Source organism: Mesoplodon densirostris, chromosome 16, assembly GCF_025265405.1.
Source record: "Mesoplodon densirostris isolate mMesDen1 chromosome 16, mMesDen1 primary haplotype, whole genome shotgun sequence".
Classification (NCBI taxonomy): Eukaryota; Metazoa; Chordata; class Mammalia; order Artiodactyla; family Ziphiidae; genus Mesoplodon; species Mesoplodon densirostris.
Genome location: NC_082676.1, coordinates 54,094,982 through 54,116,956, shown reverse-complemented (window position 1 = coordinate 54,116,956; position 21,975 = coordinate 54,094,982). Strand labels below are relative to the sequence as shown.

The 21,975-nt window shown below is 48.8% G+C and overlaps 1 protein-coding gene and 1 non-coding gene across 2 annotated transcripts in view; one reads left to right on the top strand and one right to left on the bottom strand.

Moving 5' to 3' along the window:
- Positions 1-21,975, top strand: part of ABCC1 (ATP binding cassette subfamily C member 1) — a 136,090-nt gene that overhangs the window by 55,821 nt on the left and 58,294 nt on the right. The window contains exons 6-11 of the mRNA XM_060079349.1: positions 2,949-3,010; positions 5,280-5,411; positions 14,585-14,815; positions 15,495-15,672; positions 16,899-17,060; positions 20,273-20,365. Coding sequence (XP_059935332.1) covers positions 2,949-3,010; positions 5,280-5,411; positions 14,585-14,815; positions 15,495-15,672; positions 16,899-17,060; positions 20,273-20,365 — 858 coding nt within the window. The remainder of the gene's footprint in view (positions 1-2,948; positions 3,011-5,279; positions 5,412-14,584; positions 14,816-15,494; positions 15,673-16,898; positions 17,061-20,272; positions 20,366-21,975) is intronic.
- LOC132477171 (small nucleolar RNA SNORA24) lies at positions 12,049-12,179 on the bottom strand. The gene has a single exon (XR_009530196.1). It is a non-coding gene; the product is annotated as a small nucleolar RNA SNORA24 (small nucleolar RNA).

Here is a 21,975-nt window from a genome sequence, read left to right as displayed (position 1 = left end):
GCCAGCACCTTAGCTTTTCACAGTGGGTGGGAACTGGGCTGTAGTTGAAGTGTATTTGCGATTCCCTGACAACCCACCCACTTCCGGAAGAAAAACCAGCCTACAAAGCAAATACCACCACCTGCTCCAGGAATAATGCTGTGGCCTTAGGTTGGAAAAATGAGGTCCCATGGACCTCATTCCACTTGTCCCTCCTTGCAGTCCCATGAGGTAGGCTGAGCAGTGGGACTGACCGCTTCCAGTTCCCAGATGCGAAAACTGAGACTTTGGGGGTGAAAGGACTTGCCCAAGGTCATTCAGCTAGAAAATGGCATAGCTGGGATTTGAACCCAGGGCCATCTGGCTTTAGGTTGGTTTAGAATGTAGGTCTGTGGGCCAGCTGCATCTGATTAAAGACATACTGATGCCAGGGCCCCAGCCCCAGAGAGAGTGATCTAGTTGGTCTGGGCTGGGACTCTTGGCACCTGTGTTTACAAAGCTCCCCAGATGATTCCCGGGCTGGTAGGACTGGAACCTCCCCATGCCTCATGGCCCCCAGAGTGAAACCTGATGGTTCTCAGCCCAGGCTTCTTGTTTGACTCACTGGGGAAGATTTTCATGATGGAAACTTTCAAATGTGTACAAATGTGGACAGCATGGTATAATGACCGCCATGGACTATTTACCCTGCATCGCATGTAAACATTTCAATATGTATCTCTGAAAGATAAGGAATTAAAAGTTTTTAATAACATTTTATTTTGAAATAACTTGACTCGCAAAAAGTTACAAAAATGGTAGAGTTCCTGTATACCCTTCTCCAGCTTTCCGCAATAATATCTCAGAGATAAGGATTTTAAGCAATGCAACAATAATACCATTATATGGCCTAAAAACATACTAGTTCTTTAATATCATCAAGTATTCCAGAAATCCACCATGGTTGCAAAGTGGTGCAACCTCTTACGTGATATCATGCCTTCATTTGTTAGCGGGACCATTTTATGCAAAGATGCTTCCTCATCTCTTTAGTCACCCTGTGGTGTCATAGACAAATGCTTGTTTCTTTCTTTTCTCTGTTTTCAAAACAATGACTTGGTTCATTAGCATATTTTCATCAGCGTCACCAAGAGGTTTTTCTTCCTTTCCAGTATCAAGATGAACTTGTGTACTTAAACGTTTGTGATGTGTCTCAGTCCTTTCGACTTACTATCTGTATTGCAGCTCAAATGGTCCCTTTCTGGGCTTGTGGGAGCCACTTCTGGTTGCTTCTGAGGTCTTTTACCAGCCCTCCTCCCGTCAGGTGTGACAAGATGTTCTGGGCTTATCTTGTATATTTCCTGCCCAGCCACTTGGTCAAGGAGACTCTGCGAGTTGAAAACAAAAACAAAAACTCAAGTGCCTGGACCCACCCCAAACCAGCTAAATCAGAATCTCTGGGGGGTGGGGCAGATATGGTATTTTTTTTTCGAGTGCCCCCAGCCAGGGTTGACAACCACTTGGGTAGAGTGTGTTTGTTCCCTCATGGGGCTCCCCAGCATCTTATCTCTGCAAAATGCTGGAACGCAGAGCAACATCCTCGGCTAATGATCTCATCACTGCCTGGTGACCCCCTACTTACACTAACACTTGTGTTTCAGGATTTAGACCTGAACATATTGGCCCTTGTGTGCAGTCTCAAAGGCTCTGTGCTGATTACCCATTCCTTGCCTGTGTGGCATTGAACTGGAGCTCATCTTTGTGGCTCTGGAAAAGAGGTTCTTTGAAAGTTTGCTTAGAATCTGTTGATGATTTCCTGTTGCTTTTGGGATGGAGACCAAAGTCCCTTATGTGGCCTCCAGCGTAGACTGAGCACAGCCTCCAGTGTAGACTACTCAGGCCCCCTCTTGGTTCCTGGAGCTGCCTATGCTCCCCTCTACCACAGGGCCTTTGCACACACTAGTCGCTCTGCTGGGACTGCCTTGCCTTTCCCCTTCACTTAGTTATCCTCTCCTCACTCTTCAGACCCCAGCTTGACCATCTTCCCTCAGGGACGCCTTTCCTGACCTCTGTCAACTAGATCAGCCCAGTGAGATACCAGTGATCTCACTGGTAATATTGACTTGCCTTCGGGGTATGATCCTTGTCACAGTTGTGGTTTTGTATTTGTTCACGTGATCGTTTAATTAATGTCTCTCTCCGGACCCTGACTGTTTGGGGCTCACATTCTATCTCCGCTGCTTCTAGCTGTTGGCACCCCGGGCAAGTCTTTTCATTTCTCTGCCCCTCAACTTCTTTAACTACAAAATGAAGATGATGCTTTTACCTACTTCATAGTGTGGTTATGAAGGTTAAATGAGTTAATTTGTGTAAAACATTTAAAACAGAGCTAGCTAGCAGAGAGTGTAGCAGGTGGTGTTATTGCCCTGGTTTAGGGTTATGTCTGTTCAGATTTGTGTACAGGTGGCAGGCACATAGTAGGTGCTCAGAAAATATTTGTTGAATGAGTGAATGAATGAATGAAAGAAATAGGAATACTAGTAATACCACACTTACGGTTCTGTGAGGATATGAGATAATGCTAGTACCTTGTTGAGTGCCTGGCACATTGTAGATGCTCAATAAATATTTGTTGAATGGACAAATGAATGAACTAAAGCAGGGACAACAGCAGGGCCATGTTTGTTGGGTTGCTGTGGGGATATAAGATAAGGCAGGTATGGGACACATTGTACCATTTTTACACATAGCAGACACTCAGGAAACAGTTACCGGGTAAAACTGGAGGAGCTGCCAGGTGTTTCTTTCCAGGCCACTGGTGCTCAGGAGGGAAGCCCTTTCAGGGTGAAAACCAGTGGCATGAGAGTGGCCGCTGGTCCACTGGGAGGAAGAGCAGTCAGCTGGCTGCTCCCTGCCTAGAGCTGGCGTAGATGAGAAGTTTAACCATTCATTTCCCCTTTGCTCCCTACCCTGTGCTTTCTCTCCACTAGAATCCTTGCCCAGAATCCAGCGCCTCCTTCCTTTCCAGGATCACCTTCTGGTGGATCACAGGGTAAGTCCTGGTCCCCAAACCTCGGGCGGCTGCTGGGCCGTGAGTGTGCCACTAGGGCCCCTGCTCTTCCTCCCTTGCCCTTTCCGATGGAGCTGTGTCCTGAGTGTGCCTTCCCTGGGCCGGGGTCTCAGAGACACTCACCCTGACCCCATGTTCATGTGATAAATGCATAAACCTAAACAGCTTGCACCTTTGTGGACGGCTTGGCCTGGGCAAGAAGCTGCACGCTCTTGGCTCAGCTTTGGGTTTGGCTGTTTTTTTGCATTAGGTGTAATTATTGTTGTTGGCATTGTTTCCCCCCATGAGAAAAATAATGCCTGTGCACCGTAGGAAAAGTGGTAAGAGTGTGGACCAATAGCAACAGAGCACCAGAGGCGGCCGCCGTCCACAGCTCAATATACCCCCTTCTCGCCTGCCTTTTATTTGCACATTTTTTTTTTACAACTTTACTGGAGTATAATTGCTTCACAATGGTGTGTTAGTTTCTGCTTTATAACAAAGTGAATCAGTTATACATATACATATGTTCCCATATCCCTTCCCTCTTGCATCTCTCTCCCTCCCACCCTCCCTATCCCACCCCTCCAGGTGGTCACAAAGCACCGATCTGATCTCCCTGTGCTATGCGGCTGCTTCCCACTAGCTATATCTACCTTACGTTTGGTAGTGTATATATGTCCATGCCTCTCTCTCACTTTTATTTGCACATTTTTTTCTTTACATTGTCAGCATCCTACTGGGGATTATTAAAATCCCTCCCCCAACCCCCAAGCATTTTTCCTTGTCTTTATAAACTTTTTACAAACATTGTGTTTTTTTTTTTTAATTTAATATTTGTCTTACTTAACTATTTTTCAGTTGCTGTTAAAGAACAGCGCTAGGACAGTTGGTGTAATTTGAATATGGACTGTGGGTCCTGCCAGCCAGGCTCATATTTCTGATTTTGGTCATTGTACTCTGGTTATATCAGAGCACGTCCTTTCTCTTAGGGGGATGCACACTAATATTTAGGGGTAAAGATGTGTAGAGTCTGCAACCTACTATGAAATGGTTCAGAAAAAAGAAATACTTCATTGTGTTTTGGTTTTTTTTTTGCGGTGCGCGGGCCTCTCACTGTTGTGGCCTCTCCCGTTGCGGAGCACAGGCTCCGGACGCACAGGCTCAGCGGCCATGGCTCACGGGCCCAGCCGCTCTGCGGCATGTGGGATATTCCAGGACCGGGGCACGAACCCATGTCCCCTGCATCGGCAGGCGGACTCTCAACCACTGCGCCACCAGGGAAGCCCATACTTCATTTTATTACACTTCGCAGACACTGTGTCTTTTACAAATTGAAGGTTGGTGGCAACCCTGCATCAAGCGAGTCTTTTGGCACCATTTTTGGAACAGCATTTACTCACTTTGTGTCTCTGTGTCACATTTTGGTAATTCTCACCATCCTTCAAACTTTTTCATTATTATGTTGTTGTTTATGGTGATCTGTGATCCATGATCTTTGATGTTATTACTAGGATTCGCTGAGAGTGCAGATGATGCTTAGTGTTTTTTAGCAATAAAGTATCTTTAAGTTAAGCTCTGTATGTTGGTTTTTTTTAGACATAATACTGTTGCACATTTAATAGATTATAGGATAGTGTAAACATAACTTTAATATAGGAAACCAAAAAATTCCTGTGACTTGCTTTATTGTAATATTCACTTTATCACGGTGGTCTGGAACCGAACCCGCAGTATCTCTGAGCTCTGCCTGTATGTGTTTGCATATGTATGTATCTAGAGACAGAGGCAGATACAGCACACTTGAACTAGGTGAAGGGTAGACAGGAATTCTTTGTAAGATTCCTGTGATTTTTCTCTGAGTTTGAAATGTTTCAAAATAACAAGTTAAAATATTAGGTTTGCTTTTTATCATGAAAGTATTCAAACCAGAAAGACTAGTCTAATAAACCTCAATAAACTCATCACCTGATTTAACGACGGTTAATGCTTTGTCATATTCGCCTTAAAAAATTTTTTTAAAGTAAATTAGAGCCGTCCTGCTGTTCCTCCTAAATATTCTGTATGTATCTCTAAAAATGAGGCTGTTTTTCCTGGGTGACCTAACAGTAAAATTAGCAATAATGATTTAATGTGCCCACATGTCCATTATTCCTTATTGAAATATTCCTGAGTTGCGGCCGCCTTCGGTCGCATGGCCGTGCTGGCAGGGAGGGTCGTCGTCGTCCTCATTCTGACTTTCATTGCCTCCCGCCTTGTGTTTCGGCCACAGGATGATGGTCCAGGGCTACCGCCAACCCCTGGAGAGCACTGACCTCTGGTCCCTGAATAAGGAGGACACGTCAGCACAAGTTGTGCCCGTTTTGGTAAAGAACTGGAAGAAGGAATGTGCAAAATCCAGAAAGTAAGTGCCAGGCATCCTGCCCCGGGGAAGCTGGGCACTCCCTGGGGCGACCCCGTAGCTCCATCCTTCCACCTCTTACTAGCTTCATGGCCCTGGGAGGGCTGCTTCCCTCTGAGCCACGGTTTGCTCATCTGCAGAATGGGGTAGAGTCTGGCGTGTAGCTAAGACAATTTGGGTAGGAAAGAAGAGAGAAAGATGTCAAGTGGGAGAACCATTTTGTTTGCCATGACCCTTGGTGAGCGTGTACCTGGCTGTGTGACCCTGCCCTCCCCGAGTCAGTCTCATTTTCCCTGCTTCTCTCCGTCTGGCATCCTGAATGTTCTTGCTGTTTTAAATGTTTTGGTTCAACACGCCACGTCAACTACTTCTTGAGGTGTTCAGCCTAAGAAGCCCCATTTGACGGTGATTTGGGCTGTACTGGATTTTTGTTTTCCAACAGCCTTTATTTTTTGGAGCAGTTTTAGATTCACAGCAGTTCTGAGCAGAAGGTGCAGAGACAGGTGCACCCCTCCCCCGCTGTCAGCATCCCCCATCGGAGGGGCACATTGGTGACAACCCGTGAGCCCACATTGACGCAGCATTGTCACCCCGAGTCTGTGGTTTACATTAGGGTTCACTCTCGGTGTCCAGGATTTCAGACTCTCGCCGATGAGAGCTGCATGCCAACCCCGAGCTCTGTCATCGGGTTATTTGGGGAATCAGGCCAGGGCCTCCCCAGCACATACCTTATTTCATCAAATATAGGATGTCATCAGTTGTGCGATGCATCATTATTTTATGCACCAGTGAGAAAGAGAAACGGCTGCCGATTAAACCAGGATATGACATTGACATAAGACGCATCCTGCGTCCAGAGGAGCCGGAAGAGAAATCACGAGGGATTTGGTGGCAGGGGACGGTGTTATTACTTCTGTTGTCGTTACGGGGTTGGGCCTGTTGTCCACCTTGGAGAGCTGGTTGACGAGAGCCCAGCCTGGTGTGTGGCCCCACAGAGCAGCTGGCCTCCCAGGAGAGAGGCCCAGGCTCTAGGTCCGATTCCTCACCTGTTGCAGGAGCGCCCAAGTTCCAGGTCTTCACTCAGGCCGAGGCTGTGGATGGGAATGTGGGACATCTGTGCTGGCCACCAGGACATCAGCAGAGGACTTGTGACTCTGTGCCGTGGCCCGTTCGGGGTGGCCACGGACAGAGGAGAAGTCGTCCCTTGGGAGGTGGATTGAGCTTGAGCCTCTGTGGTTGGGCGTTGTGAGGAGATGGCCGGTGCTCTGTGCACACACGGCTCTGGCCGGGTCCCATGTCTGTGACCCAGTTGGAGGTTCTCAGGCAGAAGTGCCGTCTCTGGTTCCCTTCGGCCTGACCTGCAGCCCCCTTCCTGATGAGAAGGCTGCATCCCCAAGCCTCGCTGACTGCTTGGCTCCGTCTCCTTCCCACGTTGGGTGGCAGGGGATGCCCACCGTGCTGTCCCCTGGGGCTCACCCAGTGAGCCGGTTGCTGCAGATGTTATAGGAGGGGCTGGCAATGAGGCTTTGTGGGAAGAGGACTGGCCGTACAGCATAAAGGTCCATCATGGGCCTGGCCCTTTGTTGATTCGTTCAGCAGATGCAGTTGATTACTGCTGATGTGCTGAGTGCAGTTTAGGCCCTGGGGGTTTAGAGTGGAACAAGATAGACAGGCTCCTTGTTTGGTGCCACTTACATTCCGTGTGGGACACAGGGAGTTGGGAGTCACACACGCTGTTGAGAAACTTTGAGGAGCCTTAGTGTGATGACAAGATTAAATGGGGAGATGAGGGTGAGAGTAACTGCGGGAGCTGATGCAGGTTTGGTGGTCAGGGATGGCCTCTCTGAACAGAGATTCGTGTCAAAGGAGGGAGTGAGCTGCGTGCAAATGTGGGGAAAGGGCTTTCCATTTCACGGGAACAGCTAGTGCAAAGGTCCTGAGGTAGAGGTGAGTGTGGCATGCTTATGGAGCAGCAAGGGGCCCCGTATGGCTTGAGTGGAGTGAGAGGTGGGGAGAACAGGAGGAGATAAAGTAGGAAAAGTGTTTGCAGGGATCTCATAGGCTGTGGTACTGGCTTAGGGGTTGATCCCAAATGCGGTGAGAAGACTGCTGGGTTTTACACAGGGCAGCGGCATGCCCAGAGTTCTGTTTTATATCAACCAGTTAGGCTGTGCTGGGGAAGGTGGTTTGTGGGGCGAGAGTAGGGGCAGATGGGTCAGTGGCTCTGTTCCCAGAGGCGTGAGCCACATCCGGCCCTGTGACCCCTGTGGGCATGGGTGGGGAGGGGAGAGTCCTGTGCTCTGGGCTGCTGGGTGCCCCAGGGCTCCCGGGGAGCAGGTGACCTCGGCCTGGGTAGGAGGGCTACCTTGGCTTCTTGGCCTCCGGTCTCAACCTCCCCACCCCCACCCCCAGTTCTTCTCCTCACCCCTGAGTGACTCCTCTCGGGAGTCAGGTCTGAGCTGCTTCCCCTGCTCCCCTGACCTTTGGGTTTTAAAATCCAGTACCTCATGAGTTTTCATTAGATGATTTTGAGTTTAACAAAATGGAGTGGAAATTTCTCGACTTATGGCCTCCCATAGGTTAAAGCCATTTTGGACTGTGGTTCCTGCTGGAATGACTATAAAATGGTTTGGCGGCTCTGGAAAAGACTTGGGCAGTTTTTTTAAAAAGTTAAATAGTTATGATACCACCCAACCATTCTACTCCTAGGTGTACACCCAAGAGAACTGAAGACATATGTTCATAAACTTTTACAGGGATGTTCATAGCAGCTTTATGTGTGATGGCCAAAGCTGGAAGTAACCCAGACAAGCATTAACAAGTGAATAGATGTGCAAATCACGGTGTAGCCATGCAAGGGAACACTTCTGAGCAAAACAACAGAATGAACTATTGGTACACTCAGCCACATGAAAATCTTTAAATTATTATGCTGAGTGAACGAAGCCAGGCAACAGTACATACTAGGTGATTCCATTTATATACAATTCCAGAAAATGAAAGCAAGTCTGTAGTGACAGAAATCAGATCAGTGGTTGCCTGAGGTAGGGGGAGGTAGTGAGATGGGAGGAGAAATTACAGAGAGGAGAGCTCTTTGGGGGTGATGGGCGTGTTCATTATCTTGGTTTCCCTGATGGTCTGACAGGTGTGTAAATATGTCAGAACTCATCAAATTGTACACTTCAATTGTGTGAACTTGATTTTACATCAGTTATACTCCAATAAAGCAATATATAAAAAAGCAGTAATGTTTAAAGAAAAGGTGACCATTTTACTTAATTGTGTCTATTTCATAAAGGAGTGCAAACAGCAAATAACAAACAAAAACAAAGAAAACAAAATGCTCCAAAATACAGGTGTTAAGCTATGGTTCCCAGCCTTTCAGACCCATTACCCCCTTGAGTAATAAAGATATTGTAACACCTCCTTAAATGTACTTTAAGGAAATATATAAAAATAACCCACTCATGTATCTTACTTTAAAAATCAACAAAGTGTTCTTGCTCAACTTTAACAGAAAACTAAAAGGCAAGGGATTTGTAATAAAACGTCATCCATGTATGTCTGTGTGTAAACGCGCAGGTACATGCTAGAATAGAGAATGAAGAATCGCTGAGTGCTCATAAGTGGAGCCTTCTCTGTGGCAGCGGCAAATCCTCACCGACCCAGTCTTGCGGTTGTGGAGATCAGAACCATCATCACCCTCGTGGACGAGTTTTTGCAAAGTGGTGACTCATGCTTGGCAAATTTCTGAACAGAACTTAATTTGCACACTGACTGCATTTCTGAAAAAAATCGAGGTATATTTAAACTTGCAAAAAAAAAATACACTCTGTGTATGGATTTAGGCCAAAGCTGGAGTTGAGAGTGTAGATTTAGGTGATTTTGGGACTTCCCTGTCTGTTCAATTGTTAAGATTCTGCGCTTCCACTGCAGGGGGCGTGGGTTCGATCCCTGGTCGGGGAACTAAGATCCCACAAGCCCTCGGTGGTGGCAAAAACAAACAAATAAACAAACAAAACCCCCCATAGATTTAGGTGATTTTAGGCAGGCTCTTCACCTACATGGATGCCTGGTAGGATCTTGTTCCTTTGGGATGGTCCTGTACTCAAAGAGGGTCTGGTTTCTGGCGCAGTCATTGTGACATCAGAGGGTGAGAAACCCCCTTGACAGCCTGTTTTTGAGAAACAAAAAGCACTCTATGACAACAACAACAAAAAGGGAAAGGATGATCTTGAGTCATTTGTATTTGTGCTCAACACAGTCAGAACCCTGCCAGGGCTATACCTTCCTTGCAGGGCTGGAGGGGTGGGAGTGGGGAGGTGACTGCCATGCCCATCTGTGGTTTCCAGAACTGTTATCCCGTATATTGTGAGCTCTAAGGAGAATGAAAATGTGAGTTAAGGATGTAAAATCCATTCTCTGCAGTTGTAGGTCAAATCTGCCCTTCTGTGTTATACTGGGTGTTATGGATCAAAGACAGTGCTCAGAGTACATCCAGAAAATTTAGTTTTAATTGAGCTATGATCTTTATAAGTTTGAGATTTTTGCCTTTGCCTCAACATTAGAGATCTTATTTGTTTAACAAATTACAAACAAAGCCTGCAGTAGCTCCTCATGGCCCTTTGGTTGGTTCACGCACCGCCCAGTCTGCTCTCTCAGCCCTGCTCTGGTTACTTGAGGTTCTTGGAAGGGCTGCCTCACCTCTTTTCAAAATCCCTTAGTTCCAGGCCTTGCTCATCCTGTTCCCCCTGCCTAGCGCACCCTTTCCCTCCCCAAGTGGACTCGATCCCTCATCATGCAGGTCTCAGCTTTGATGTCCCCTCCTCCAGGAAGCCACCATGATAGTCCCCCTCACACAGCTAATCGTTTCTCTCACGGGGCTGCTCGATGGTGGGGCTCTCCCCAGGGCCCGGCCCAGAGCAGGGCATTCGTGGAGGAGAGAGCAATGGGCACCTTTGCCCATATCGAAATCCCCTGGGTAAGCAAGTTCCTTTTTCTTCCCAGCCTCCAGCTTCCCCACCCCTTCCTGTTCCCCTGTCCTGAGCAGTTTTCTTCTGACTCAGACCTTCCCTCTCCAACTTTCCTTTCTTTCCCAGCCAGACCATTCAGGTGCCCTGCTTTCTTCCTCACCCTCCAGGAGCGCTGGCTTCCCTTGGAGGGCTCTTGTTCACTGGGTATTTTTTCTCTCCTGACTTGGCCGTAGCTGGTCCCTTCCACTTCTCTAGACCCCTTCCCCCCAGGCCTGAGCCTTCCTCCTCTCTGCCCTCCTGAGACCTTCTCCCTGGCCCTTTGGCCGCCCGTCTCCTGGCCACAGAAAACAGTCTGGATCAGTGGCAGCCCAGGCAGGCCCAGGGCCAGGGCCCAGCTTAGGACGTGGTGCAGAAGATGAATGCGGAGGGGGGAGCGACTCAGCCACTCCCTGCCCCCCTGTCCTGCCTTCTTGTCCTCCTTTCCAAGAGGGCATGTGTGTGCTGAATGAAATCATACTAAAATCCTCGCCAGAATCCCAGCTTCAGGGGAAGTCAGTAAAGTGAGCAGGGAAAGAGCTTACCCAGTGACACTGACACCACGAAAAACAGAAATAATCCTCTGTGGTTGGTGGAATGACCCCCCCCCAAAAAAAATGATGTCCACATCCTGATCCCCAGAACCTGTGAATATGTTACATGGCAAAGGGACTTTGCAGGTGTGATTCAGTTCAGGATTTTGAGATGGGAGACTATTCTGGGTTATTGGGGTGGGCCTGATGTCATAATCACGAGGGTCCTTATAAGGAGGAGACAGGCGGTGAGAGGGAGAAGATACTGAGCGGCTGGCTTGGAAGGTGGAGGCAGGGGCCACGTGCCCAGGTGTGTGGGCTGCTTTTTTTTTTCTTTTTTTTTTTTTTTTGGCTGCGTTGGGTCTTCGTTGCTGCGTGCAGGCTTTCTCTGGTTTTGGTGAGCGGGGGCTACTCTGTTGCAGTGCACGGGTTTCTCGTTGTGGTGGATTCTCTTGTTGTGGAGCGTGGGCTCTAGGTGCACAGGCTTAAGTAGTTGCAGCATGCGGGCTCAGTAGTTGCAGCGCATGGGCTCAGTAGTTGTGGCGTGCGGGCTTCAGTAGTTGTGGCACGCGGGCTCAGTAGTTGTGGCTCACGGGCTCTAGAGCGCAGGCTCAGTAGTTGTGGCGCGTGGGCTTAGTTGCTCCACAGCATGTGAGGTCTTCCCGGACCAGGGACTGAACCCATGTTCCCTGCATTGGCAGGCAGATTCTTAACCATTGTGCTACCAGGGAAGTCCCTGTAAGCATCTTCTAGAAGCTGGAAAAGGAGGAAACAGATTCTCCCATGGATCCTGCAGGCCCACCTTAGATTTCTTTTTTCTTTTTTTTTTTAATCTGTACAAATCAAGCATTTTATTTATATAGCAAGGAAGCACTCCTTTAGTCTCCATTTAAATACCATACTTGAGATTTAAAATGACAGTTGGCAGTGTACTAAAGGATGCTAAATAAGACTTCATCCATATTGCTTTGGATATCTTGATATTTTGTTATATTTTCCATCATTCATTGGAACAATTAGTTCAGCTTCCTAGAAACATTTGAACAGTAGTTAGATGTTTGCCCAATAACCCAGTACCCTCCAGGTTTTTGAAGTGAAGAATGTTACTTGTGCCAGTCAGAATCTGATACGAGTTAAATAATGACTGCTTTGCCAATAAACAAGAATGTACTCTTCCATGACTAGGAAGGGAGATTTCCACAGCTGACAGGTCCTAGAGATACATGGAGCCACCTTAGATTTCTGACCTCCACAACTATGAGATGTTAAATTTGTGTTGTTTCAAGCCATTGAGTTTGTGTTAATTTGTTGCAGCAGCCATAGGAAATTCTACAACTTCACCCAGAGTTTAGATTTTATTCTGGATGCAGTGGGAGGCCAGCAGTGGAGTTGAGGTTGGGGTGATGCGCTTCAGGAGGATCCCACTGGCTGCCGTGCAGGGACTTGGTTGTTAGGGAACGAGAGTGGAAGGAAATGGGGGGAGTGGGGAGGAGGCCCCGGCGATGGTCACTTGCGTGGGTCAGAGGCTGTGGTGATGGAAAACGTGGATGGATGACTGCACACATCCCGGGAGTGGGATGGACACAACACGTGCCTGACTGGAGCTGGGAGCTTGGAGGAGAGGGGTTCAGGGATGATTCCCATGTTTCTGGTCCTCTCCTGGGGTGAGGAGCATCGAGGGGAAGGATACGGGCTTGACAGAGCCCAGACCAGTGCCCACGGTTTGGAGTGGGGACGGAGGAGGGAGCCCAGGCAGGCTGGGAGGCTGTGGTCTCCAGGAGGGCGTTTCAGTTGGTCCAAATGGTCAGATGTGGCTTAGATGGGAGAGGCAGGAATCCCCTGTGATTAAACGATGTTCAGTGAGCTCATGCAGCGGACGATTGTGTCGGGTGGACGATGGGGATGAAGCTTGGGTGCACATTTCAGGGATGGAGCCCACGTTTGGCCTTTTGAGGATGTTGCTTTGACTGCATTTTGGGAGAGGGAAGCTGTATGTGTTGCTGCATAACAGGTCACCCCCAAACATAGCAGCTTTAAATAAGAATGAACATTTACTGTGTCACACAGGGTCTCTGGGTCAGGGGTTTGGGATGGGTCTAGCTGGGTAGTTTTGGCTCAGGGTCTGTCATGGCTGCAGTCCTCTGAATCCTTGACCGGGGCCGTGAATCTGCCTCCATGTTGCACATGGTTGGTAAGACTGTGCTGGCTGTTGGCAAGGTCTCACCATGGGGGCTTCTCCAGGAGGCTGGTGGAGTATCCTCTTGACCCAGCATTTGGCTTTGCCCAGAGTGAATGATCCATGAGAGGGCAAGAAAGAAGCCACAGTGTTTTCTGCAACCTAATCTTGGGAGTGACACTCTCTCTTCATCATTTCTGCAATATCCTATTACAAGTGGGAGGGGACTTCACAGGGGCATGTATGAGGGTTCCGATTTCTCAACATCCTTGCAGACCTTGTTGTTATCTGACTTTTTGATGATAACCGTCCTAGCGGGTGTGAAGCAGTATTTCATCCTGGTGTTGATTTGCATTTCCCTGATGACTTAAGATGTTAATTAAGCAACATTACATGTGTTTACGCCGTTCACATGTCTTCTTTGCGCCTTTTATGGTTGGGTTGTCTTTTTCTTATTGAGTTGTAAGAGTTCTTTCTTTGCTCTAGTTACAGGTCCCTTATCAGAGTTTTGATTTGCAAATACTTCCTCCCATTTTGTGGGTTGTCTTTTCGCTTTCTTGGTGGTGTCCTTTGAAGCACAAAAGTTTTTTATTTTGAAGTTCAGTTTATTTTTTCTTTTGTTGCTTGTGCTTTTGGGGTCGTATTTAAGAATCCATTGCTAAATCCAGGGTCCTAAAGTTTTGCCCCCTCTGTTGCCTTCCAAGAATTTTATAGTTTTAGCTCTATGTCAGATCTTTCATCCAATTCGAGTTAATTTTTGTATATGGTGTGAAGTAAGGGTCCAACTCACTCTTTTGCCTGTAGCTATCTATAGTTTCCCAACACCATTTGTTGAAAAAACTATTCTTTTCCCATTGAACGGCCTTGGCAACCTCATCAAAATCAATCAGGTTTATTTCTGGATTTTTAATTCTGTTGCATTGATCTCTGTATATGCTCAACCTCATGCCTGTCTTGATTATGGTTGTTTCATAGTAAGTTTTGAAGTCAGGAAATGTGAATTCGCCAACTTTGCTTTTCTTTTTCAAGATTGTTTTGGCTATTTTGGATCCCTTGAGTTTCCATATGAATTTTAGGATTAGCTTCTCCACTTCTATTAAGAGCCAGCTGGGATTCTGATAGAGATTGCACTGAATCTGTAGGTCATTTTGGGGTTGGCACTTTTCTGTGCCTTTTACATATATTAAGTCATGTATAGGTGAGGTAGGTCCTACTATTTCCCCATTGTACAGATGAGGAAACTAAGGCCTAGAGAGGTTAAGGCACTTGCCTAAAGTCACACAGCTGGCCAGGATCCTGAGTCTGTGGTCAGAGTCACCGTGCTAAGCTGCTTCTCTGCAGCGACTGGTTTTCTTTGGCTAGGCCTCCCTGTTGTGGGGGCCTTCTCCGGCCCTCTCCTGGCCGGTGGGCTGAGTGCCTGGCAGACCCCACAACTGCTCCTTGCTCCTTGTGTTCCAGACAGCCGGTAAAGATCGTGTACTCCTCCAAGGATCCCGCCAAGCCAAAAGGGAGTTCCAAGGTGGATGTGAACGAGGAGGCCGAGGCTTTGATTGTCAAGTCCCCCCAGAAGGATTGGAACCCGTCCCTGTTCAAGGTGTTATACAAGACCTTTGGGCCCTACTTCCTCATGAGCTTCTTGTTCAAGGCTGTGCACGACCTGATGATGTTTACCGGCCCAGAGATCTTAAAGTAAGGCCTCTTCCCTCTCAGCCGGGCAGCTCTTCACGTCCTTGACCTTACACCTGCAACACCCTTCACCCTCCCTTAGGGTCACGTGGCATGCTCCCGAGGGCACAGGGCCAGGCCTCTACATCCTTACCTGCTTTGCCTGATGCTTTGCTTTAATACAACCATCTTAATTAAGGCCATGTTGGTTGCAAGTAACAGAAACCTTACCAGGCTCCCCTGAAGCCAAAAGGGGGAAGATAGAGGATTATCTTGGGAAACCAAAAGCAGGGAAATGTCAGATTGCGTGAAAGCTGCAACCTAAACCCAGAAAGGAGGTCATCTCTCTGTTTACGTCCCTCCCTCCCTGCTTCTGTCTGTCTCTTTGGTGCCACATGTTCGTTCTTTTTCCCTCCCTCTGCCCCTTGTGCTCTCTACTTGGTCACTTTTGGGTGATGAGGCAGAGATCAATGCGAGAAGCCCGGGGCTGCGCGCCCTGCCGTGATTACTACCCGCCCCCCCCACCGCCGCCCCGGCATGGGCATCGCCACGTGGGTTGGGCTTCCCGTCCATAAAACTGGCGTTGAGAGTGCCTGCCTTGCCTGGCTCAGGAGAAGGTCACCCGCGGAAGCCAGAGGACTTGTCCCCACGCGCACGCGTTTCGCGGTCTTTCACGTGGGGCTCTGTCCCTGCTGCCCCACAGGTTGCTCATCAGCTTCGTGAACGACAGGAAGGCCCCAGACTGGCAGGGCTACTTCTACACGGCGCTGCTGTTCATCAGCGCCTGCCTGCAGACCCTCGTGCTGCACCAGTACTTCCACATCTGCTTCGTCAGCGGCATGCGGATCAAGACCGCCGTCGTCGGGGCTGTGTACCGGAAGGTGGGCCCGCGGAACCCCTGGGGGCTTGGCCGGGTCACCTCTCAGGCCCAGCTTCTGGACCAGTGGCATGATGGTGGCCTGAGTGGCCGCGGGCGGCAGGGAGTGACCGTCAGGCCTGAGAGCTTAGCAAAGCTGATCCCAAGGGCGAGCCTGTGGTGTGTCCGGGAGCCCTGGGGTCAGCTGAGGGTAATTGAATTTCTTAGATGGCACTTGATTTGGGGAGATCCAGGTTTGAATCCGTGCTCTGCTGCTAACAGTCTGTGTGTGAGTGTGTTCTAGCTCTCCATCTGAACTGAGCAGATGGTGTGTTCCTTGGGTGACAGATACTGAGCAGGTATCTGGGCACGGGCAGCCTTAAAGGACCTGGATCACCTGCTCGGTCCCTTCATTTCTTAGCCTCTGGGCCACGTGGGTTAAGAAGAGACTATTCAGCAGGTAGTCAGGAAAGATGGACTTGATCGTTGGCTCTCAGCCCTGTCTGCAAGTTAGACTCACCCAGAGAGCTTCAGAAACTTCCAAGGACCAGGCTACACCCCAGCCAACTAAGTCATGATCTCTCAGGGTGGGGCCCAGGCATCAGTATTTCTAAAGCTCCCCAGGTGACAGCGTGAAACCATCGAGAGCCAGGATGAATGTGTCCCTCCAGAGCATGTTTGGCGATGCCTGGAGACGTTTTTGATTGTTATGGCTGGGGGTGGGGGCATCTAGCGGGTGGAAGCCAGGGATGCTGCCGGACATCCTGAAATGCACAGGACGGGCCCTCAGAGAATTAGCCTCAAATGTCAGTAATGCCAAGGATGAGAAACCCTGGCTGAGACCTTGGTCCTTCAGGGTGATCTGGGGACCAGCAGCGTCAGCATCTCCTGGGGGCTTGTTAGAAATGCAGAGTCCCTATTCCAGTCCTATGAAATCAGAAACTGCATCGTAACGAACTCCCTGGGGGTGCGTACACACTCAAGTGTGTGAAGCCCTGGTTTAGGCGACCTCTGAGGTCCCTTCCATACTGAAGAGCTCAGGACGGGGAGGCAGTGAGTGCTGTCGATAAGAGAGTGGGCTTTTGTGATGAGACACATGGGCTGGGAAGGCAGATAAGCCACCAGGAGAGGAGAAAAGAGCAGTGGCCTCTCGACTGTTGAGCTGTCTCCTTCCTCCACGTGGGCCTGGAGGGAGGGCGCTGGGCTGTCGCCTGTCACACTCACCCTCTTTTCCCTCTCCTTTGTCTCCAGGCCCTGGTGATCACCAATTCAGCCAGAAAATCGTCCACTGTCGGGGAGATCGTCAACCTCATGTCTGTGGACGCCCAGAGGTTCATGGACCTGGCCACGTACATTAACATGATCTGGTCAGCCCCTCTGCAAGTCATCCTTGCCCTCTACCTCCTGTGGCTGGTGTGTGTTTGATGTCATTCCCGTGGCGCGTGGGGAGGGGCCTCCCTGTGTGGGCATTGGGGGCAAGCGAGTGGGTGTCAGTGATAAGATCCTCTGTAGCTCACTGGCACTTCTTGCTGTCATTCACATTTTATTTTCTGGCCTGTCAGCCAGTTCCTGGATATTTTATTACTTTCTTCAGTTGTTGGGTTATGTTCTCTAGGGTGGCATGGTGTTCATTTGCATTTGTCTCTTCTTGACAGTGTATGTAATTAACAACCCTATAACATATACATTGTATTTCTCCCTCTGTATCCTCCCAAATGCTAACCAAACTCATTTATTCACAAGTCCCAAATTATGTTGGTTAAGAGTCTCTTGGTTGCAGGGGATAGAAATGCATCTTAGAGTAATATAAGCAAATAAAGGGAATTTTATGGGTGCATATAACTGAAAAGTCCAGGGTCTGGCTTCAGGTAGGGATGGATCCAGGAGTTCAAGCAGTGCTGTAAGAATTCAGTCTCATACTTTCATCATTTCTTAGCCTTGTGTTTCTCTGAGTTGACTTCATTCTCAGTGGGATTTCTTCAAATGGCTTCCATAGTGTTGGGCTTATATCATCTTCACAGATAGTGGTGCCAGAGAAAAGAGATTCCTTTTTGCATTCCTCTTTGTCTCAGCCGGGTCCCAGGGGGCGCTCTGATTGGCTCGGCACAGTCCTATTCACATCCCTGAACCAATCACTGTGAAATAGGCAGGGTTCTCTGATGGGCCACCCTGGGTCACATGATCTCTCTCATTGTGGAAGGGGTGGAGGTGTGATTGACAGCCCTTCCACATGGGGAGGGGCAGTTCCCAAAATATAAAGATGACAAGCAAAGATGCTTATAGCCTAATATGTGCCTTATCCTGTTCTCCCCTTGGGCCTTTGCACGTGTCTTTCCTTCCACCAGGAATTCCCTTTCCTCTTTCCTCCCTACTGATGGAATCCCACCCAAACTTCAAGGCTGTGACAAATGCAGCTTCCACTGATTCTTTTTCCCTCTCAGTTAGATGGACTTCTTCCATCTAGCAGATGTCTTGGGGCATCTACTTCCCCAGAAAGTGCTGCCATAGAACACTTCTTTTAGAATTGCCTTCAGGGTTGATTTGTGATCCACTACAAAATTGCTTTATTTTAGATGAGAGTTGCTGAATGTGTTAATGATATCTGGGGCCGGATAATTCTTCCTTGTTGAGGGCTGTCCTGTGCATTGTAGGATGTTTAGCCGCATCCCTGGCCTCTCTCCATTAGATCCCAATAACACACCACCTCCCCTCCCCCACACTCCCACCACCGCTTGTGACAGTCTCCAGATGTTGCCAGATGTCCCCTGGGGGAATAGTCCTCCCTGGTTGGGAACCGCTGCTTTAGACCAAAAGCAGGATTTCTCTATTTGACAATCAAGAACACGACAGGGCCTCCCTGGTGGCGCAAGTGGTTGAGAGTCCGCCTGCCGATGCAGGGGATACGGGTTCGTGCCCCGGTCTGGGAGGATCCCATATGCCGCGGAGCGGCTGGGCCCGTGAGCCATGGCCGCTGAGCCTGCGCGTCCGGAGCCTGCGCGTCCGGAGCCTGTGCTCCGCGACGGGGGAGGCCACAACAGTGAGAGGCCCGCATACCGCAAAAGGAAAAAAAAAAAAAAAAAAAAAAAGAACACGACATAAGATGATGGGGGACAGCGTGGCTCTGAAATCAGGCTGCCTAGGTTCAGATCCTGCCTCTTCCAGACCTTATTACTTAACGTCTCTAAGCCTTGGTGTTCTCGTCTGTAAACTGGTGATAATAAGGGAACCTCATCATAGTGATGTTGGGATGATTGAATAAATTAGCGCCGGTAGTGTTCCCTGAACAGTACATGGTACAGCGACGTGCTTGGTGTCTTTTAGTTCCTATGATTTGCTCTCAGAATTGACTCCCAATGCTTTAGATTGTTGGTAGAAATCACCTTCATGCTTAGAGGTGGATTAATCTTCACTGGGCAGAGATCCATCACAGAAACAAGCGGTAGCAGCATTTTTTTGGTAACTAGGACTGGAGACCCCGAGGGTGACTCCTTGGAAGGGACTAACACGCTTACCCTTTAGTTCCATCTGTCTCAGCTAAGCAAGTGTGCACTGGATGGACTTCGTAGGCTGTCTCTTTTTATTTGTGTAACTTGGAAGTTGAAAAATGTTGATCTGTATCTTGTCTCAGTCATGACCACTTAACCTTTCTGAGATGCAGTTTCCTTATCTGCAAATGCGATGATAGAACAGTGTACAGGATCTTATCTACAAGTCCCCAAATCAAGGAGCTCTGAAAATTGAAAGTGTTTCTTAACTTATTTGGTGGCAAGGCTTGACTTGAACTGATGTGCGATTTATAATTTTGATTATCCCTCTCGTGGGAATATTCCTATTTTGCTACTGAAAAAAACCATTGCATTTGCTTCTGGAGCACTGTGCCAGGGCCCTGTGGAGGTGCGATATACAGGCATATCTACCTGTGTCAGGGGTCCCCGAGACCCCACCAGGTTCGTGATTTGCTAGGAGGACTCATAGCTCTCATTTATTACAGCAACATTAGCAAAGTTAGGAGGGAACCAAGGACAAGCTTCCCAGAGTCCTCTCCGCCTGGAGTCACACAGGATGCACTGAATTCCCCAGCACCAAGTTGTGACAGTTGTAGCAGCACACGTGGAACGTACCAGCCAGGGGAGCCCAGGAGAGACCCTGTGCCCGGGCTTTTTACTGGGGGCTGGTCACACCGGCAGCCTCTGCCTGGCACAGACCAAACGTCCGACTCCCAGAGGGAAAAGGGGTTAATCAGCAGAAGCCATATTGTTCATGCAAACAGTTTAGGCGCAGTGAGTCACTCTTATCAGTTCTGAGAATAGTGGGAACCCTCCCAAAATCCAAGCACCCAGGCGCCAGCCAAGGACCTTTGAACAAGATAAGCCGTCAGGTGGGCCGTGTTCACTGTTTTCTGCTCCACATCCTGTTACCTTTCTGAAATCTTTAAGTTCTCATTTGCAAAACTCAATCTGGTCCCAAGGGTTTCGGATAAAGGATTGTGGCCTTGAACATTCTTACAGGGTTTGTGGGACCCCAAGGGATGCTCCCGGATAAATCTGAAAAGTCATGCGGCTACACTGGGTGGCTCAGCCCGTGGAAGCCCCGTGCTAAGGCCTTTGTTCTTGTTCCTTCCATAGAACCTGGGCCCCTCCGTTCTGGCTGGAGTGGCTGTGATGATCTTCATGGTTCCCCTCAATGCAGTGATGGCCATGAAGACCAAGACCTACCAGGTAGGGGGTGTGTCTGCACCGGGCTCCAAGCTGCACCCCTGCCTAAGGCCTTTCCACTTGGGTGTTAGTTGAGTTCCTTCTGCACAGGCCTTGGGGGTCTCAGCCTTGTCTGCCTGTGGGAACCCCCTGGGGAGTTTTAACAAATACTGATGCCTAGGCCCAATTCCGGAGATTCTGATTCATCTAATATGGGTGAGACCTGGGCATTGGGAGTTTTTAAAGCTTCCCAGGTTATTACATTGGGTCGCTGAGGTTGAGAGCTCCCGAAATAGTTAGACCTCATGGGCCAGTGACTGAAGTCCCATCTGTGACCCTCCAAGAGATTCCTTATTTCCCATGGGTGTATTCCTTTCTGTGTGTGTGCATTTTCAAGAGCTGAGCAAAAATCACCCCTTGCTTTTCTCCCCATTTCCTTATGCTGGTCGCAGGGTTAAACTCCTTATTTTCAGAGATACTTCGTATTTTTAAAGTTTTTAAATACTCAAGTAACAGAGTGAATGCCTTTTCATTATAAAAGAAAGTTCAAGTAGTATAAAAGTGTATAGATTAAAAGGGCATGTCCCCTTCCCTGTCCTCTTTTTTTTTTTTTTAATTAATTTTATTTATTTATTTATTTTTGGCTGTGTTGGGTCTTCGTTACTGCACGCAGGCTTTCTCTAGTTGCGGCGAGCAGGGGCTACTCTTCCTTGCGGTGCGTGGGCTTCTCATTGCGGTGGCCTCTCTCATTGCGGAGCACGGGCTCTAGGCGCGCGGGCTTCAGTAGTTGCGGCACATGGGCTCAGTAGTCGTGGCTTGCGGGCTCTAGAGCACAAGCTCAGTAGTTGTGGTGCATGCGCTTAGTTGCTCCACGGCATGTGGGATCTTCCCGGACCAGAGTTCAAACCCGTATCCCCTGCATTGGCAGGCGGGTTCTTAACCACTGCGCCACCAGGGAAGCCCCTCTTCCCTGTCCTCTTAACCACGGTGAACACATTGAAGCAAATCCTTCTAGAACTTTTTATGTGTTTATATAGAGATCGGACTGACTATATAGTTAGGCTTGGTGTGTATATGTGTGTGTGTGTCGTGGTGTTATCACCATATATATTTTAACACAAAGAGGCCCGTTTGGCAGAGTGATTTTATCGTCCGACGCCATGCCTGGGGGATCTTTCTGCAGCATGCCATGTGGTCTGACTTCATTGTCTTGAACTCGTGCCTGATGGTTCCTAACAGAGACAGGCCAGAGTTCATTCCTCTGCTCCCCCACTGATGGCTATTTATGATGTGCCTGTGGAATTTCAAATGAGAGAGCTTGGCCGCGCTGGTGATGCCGAAGGAGAGAAGAGTTGCAGGACGTGGGGCTGTTGGAATGAGGTTTGGGGAGGAGGGAGGAGAGGCGTGGGAGGGGCATGGGGCTGTGTCGCCTCTTAGCCTCTTCCCTGAACGGCCCACCTCTGAAATGGCTTCAGTCTCTGGCTTTGACCTCATGTTGCTTAAACTGTCCTCTTCTGTGACCCAGGAATGACATAACACTTAATAATAGGCTTCTCGTGAGCAGGACTAAATGCACTTGAAAAGCTTAGAAAAGTGCCTGGCGTAAGGAAAGTGCCAGGTGGCATTAAAAATAT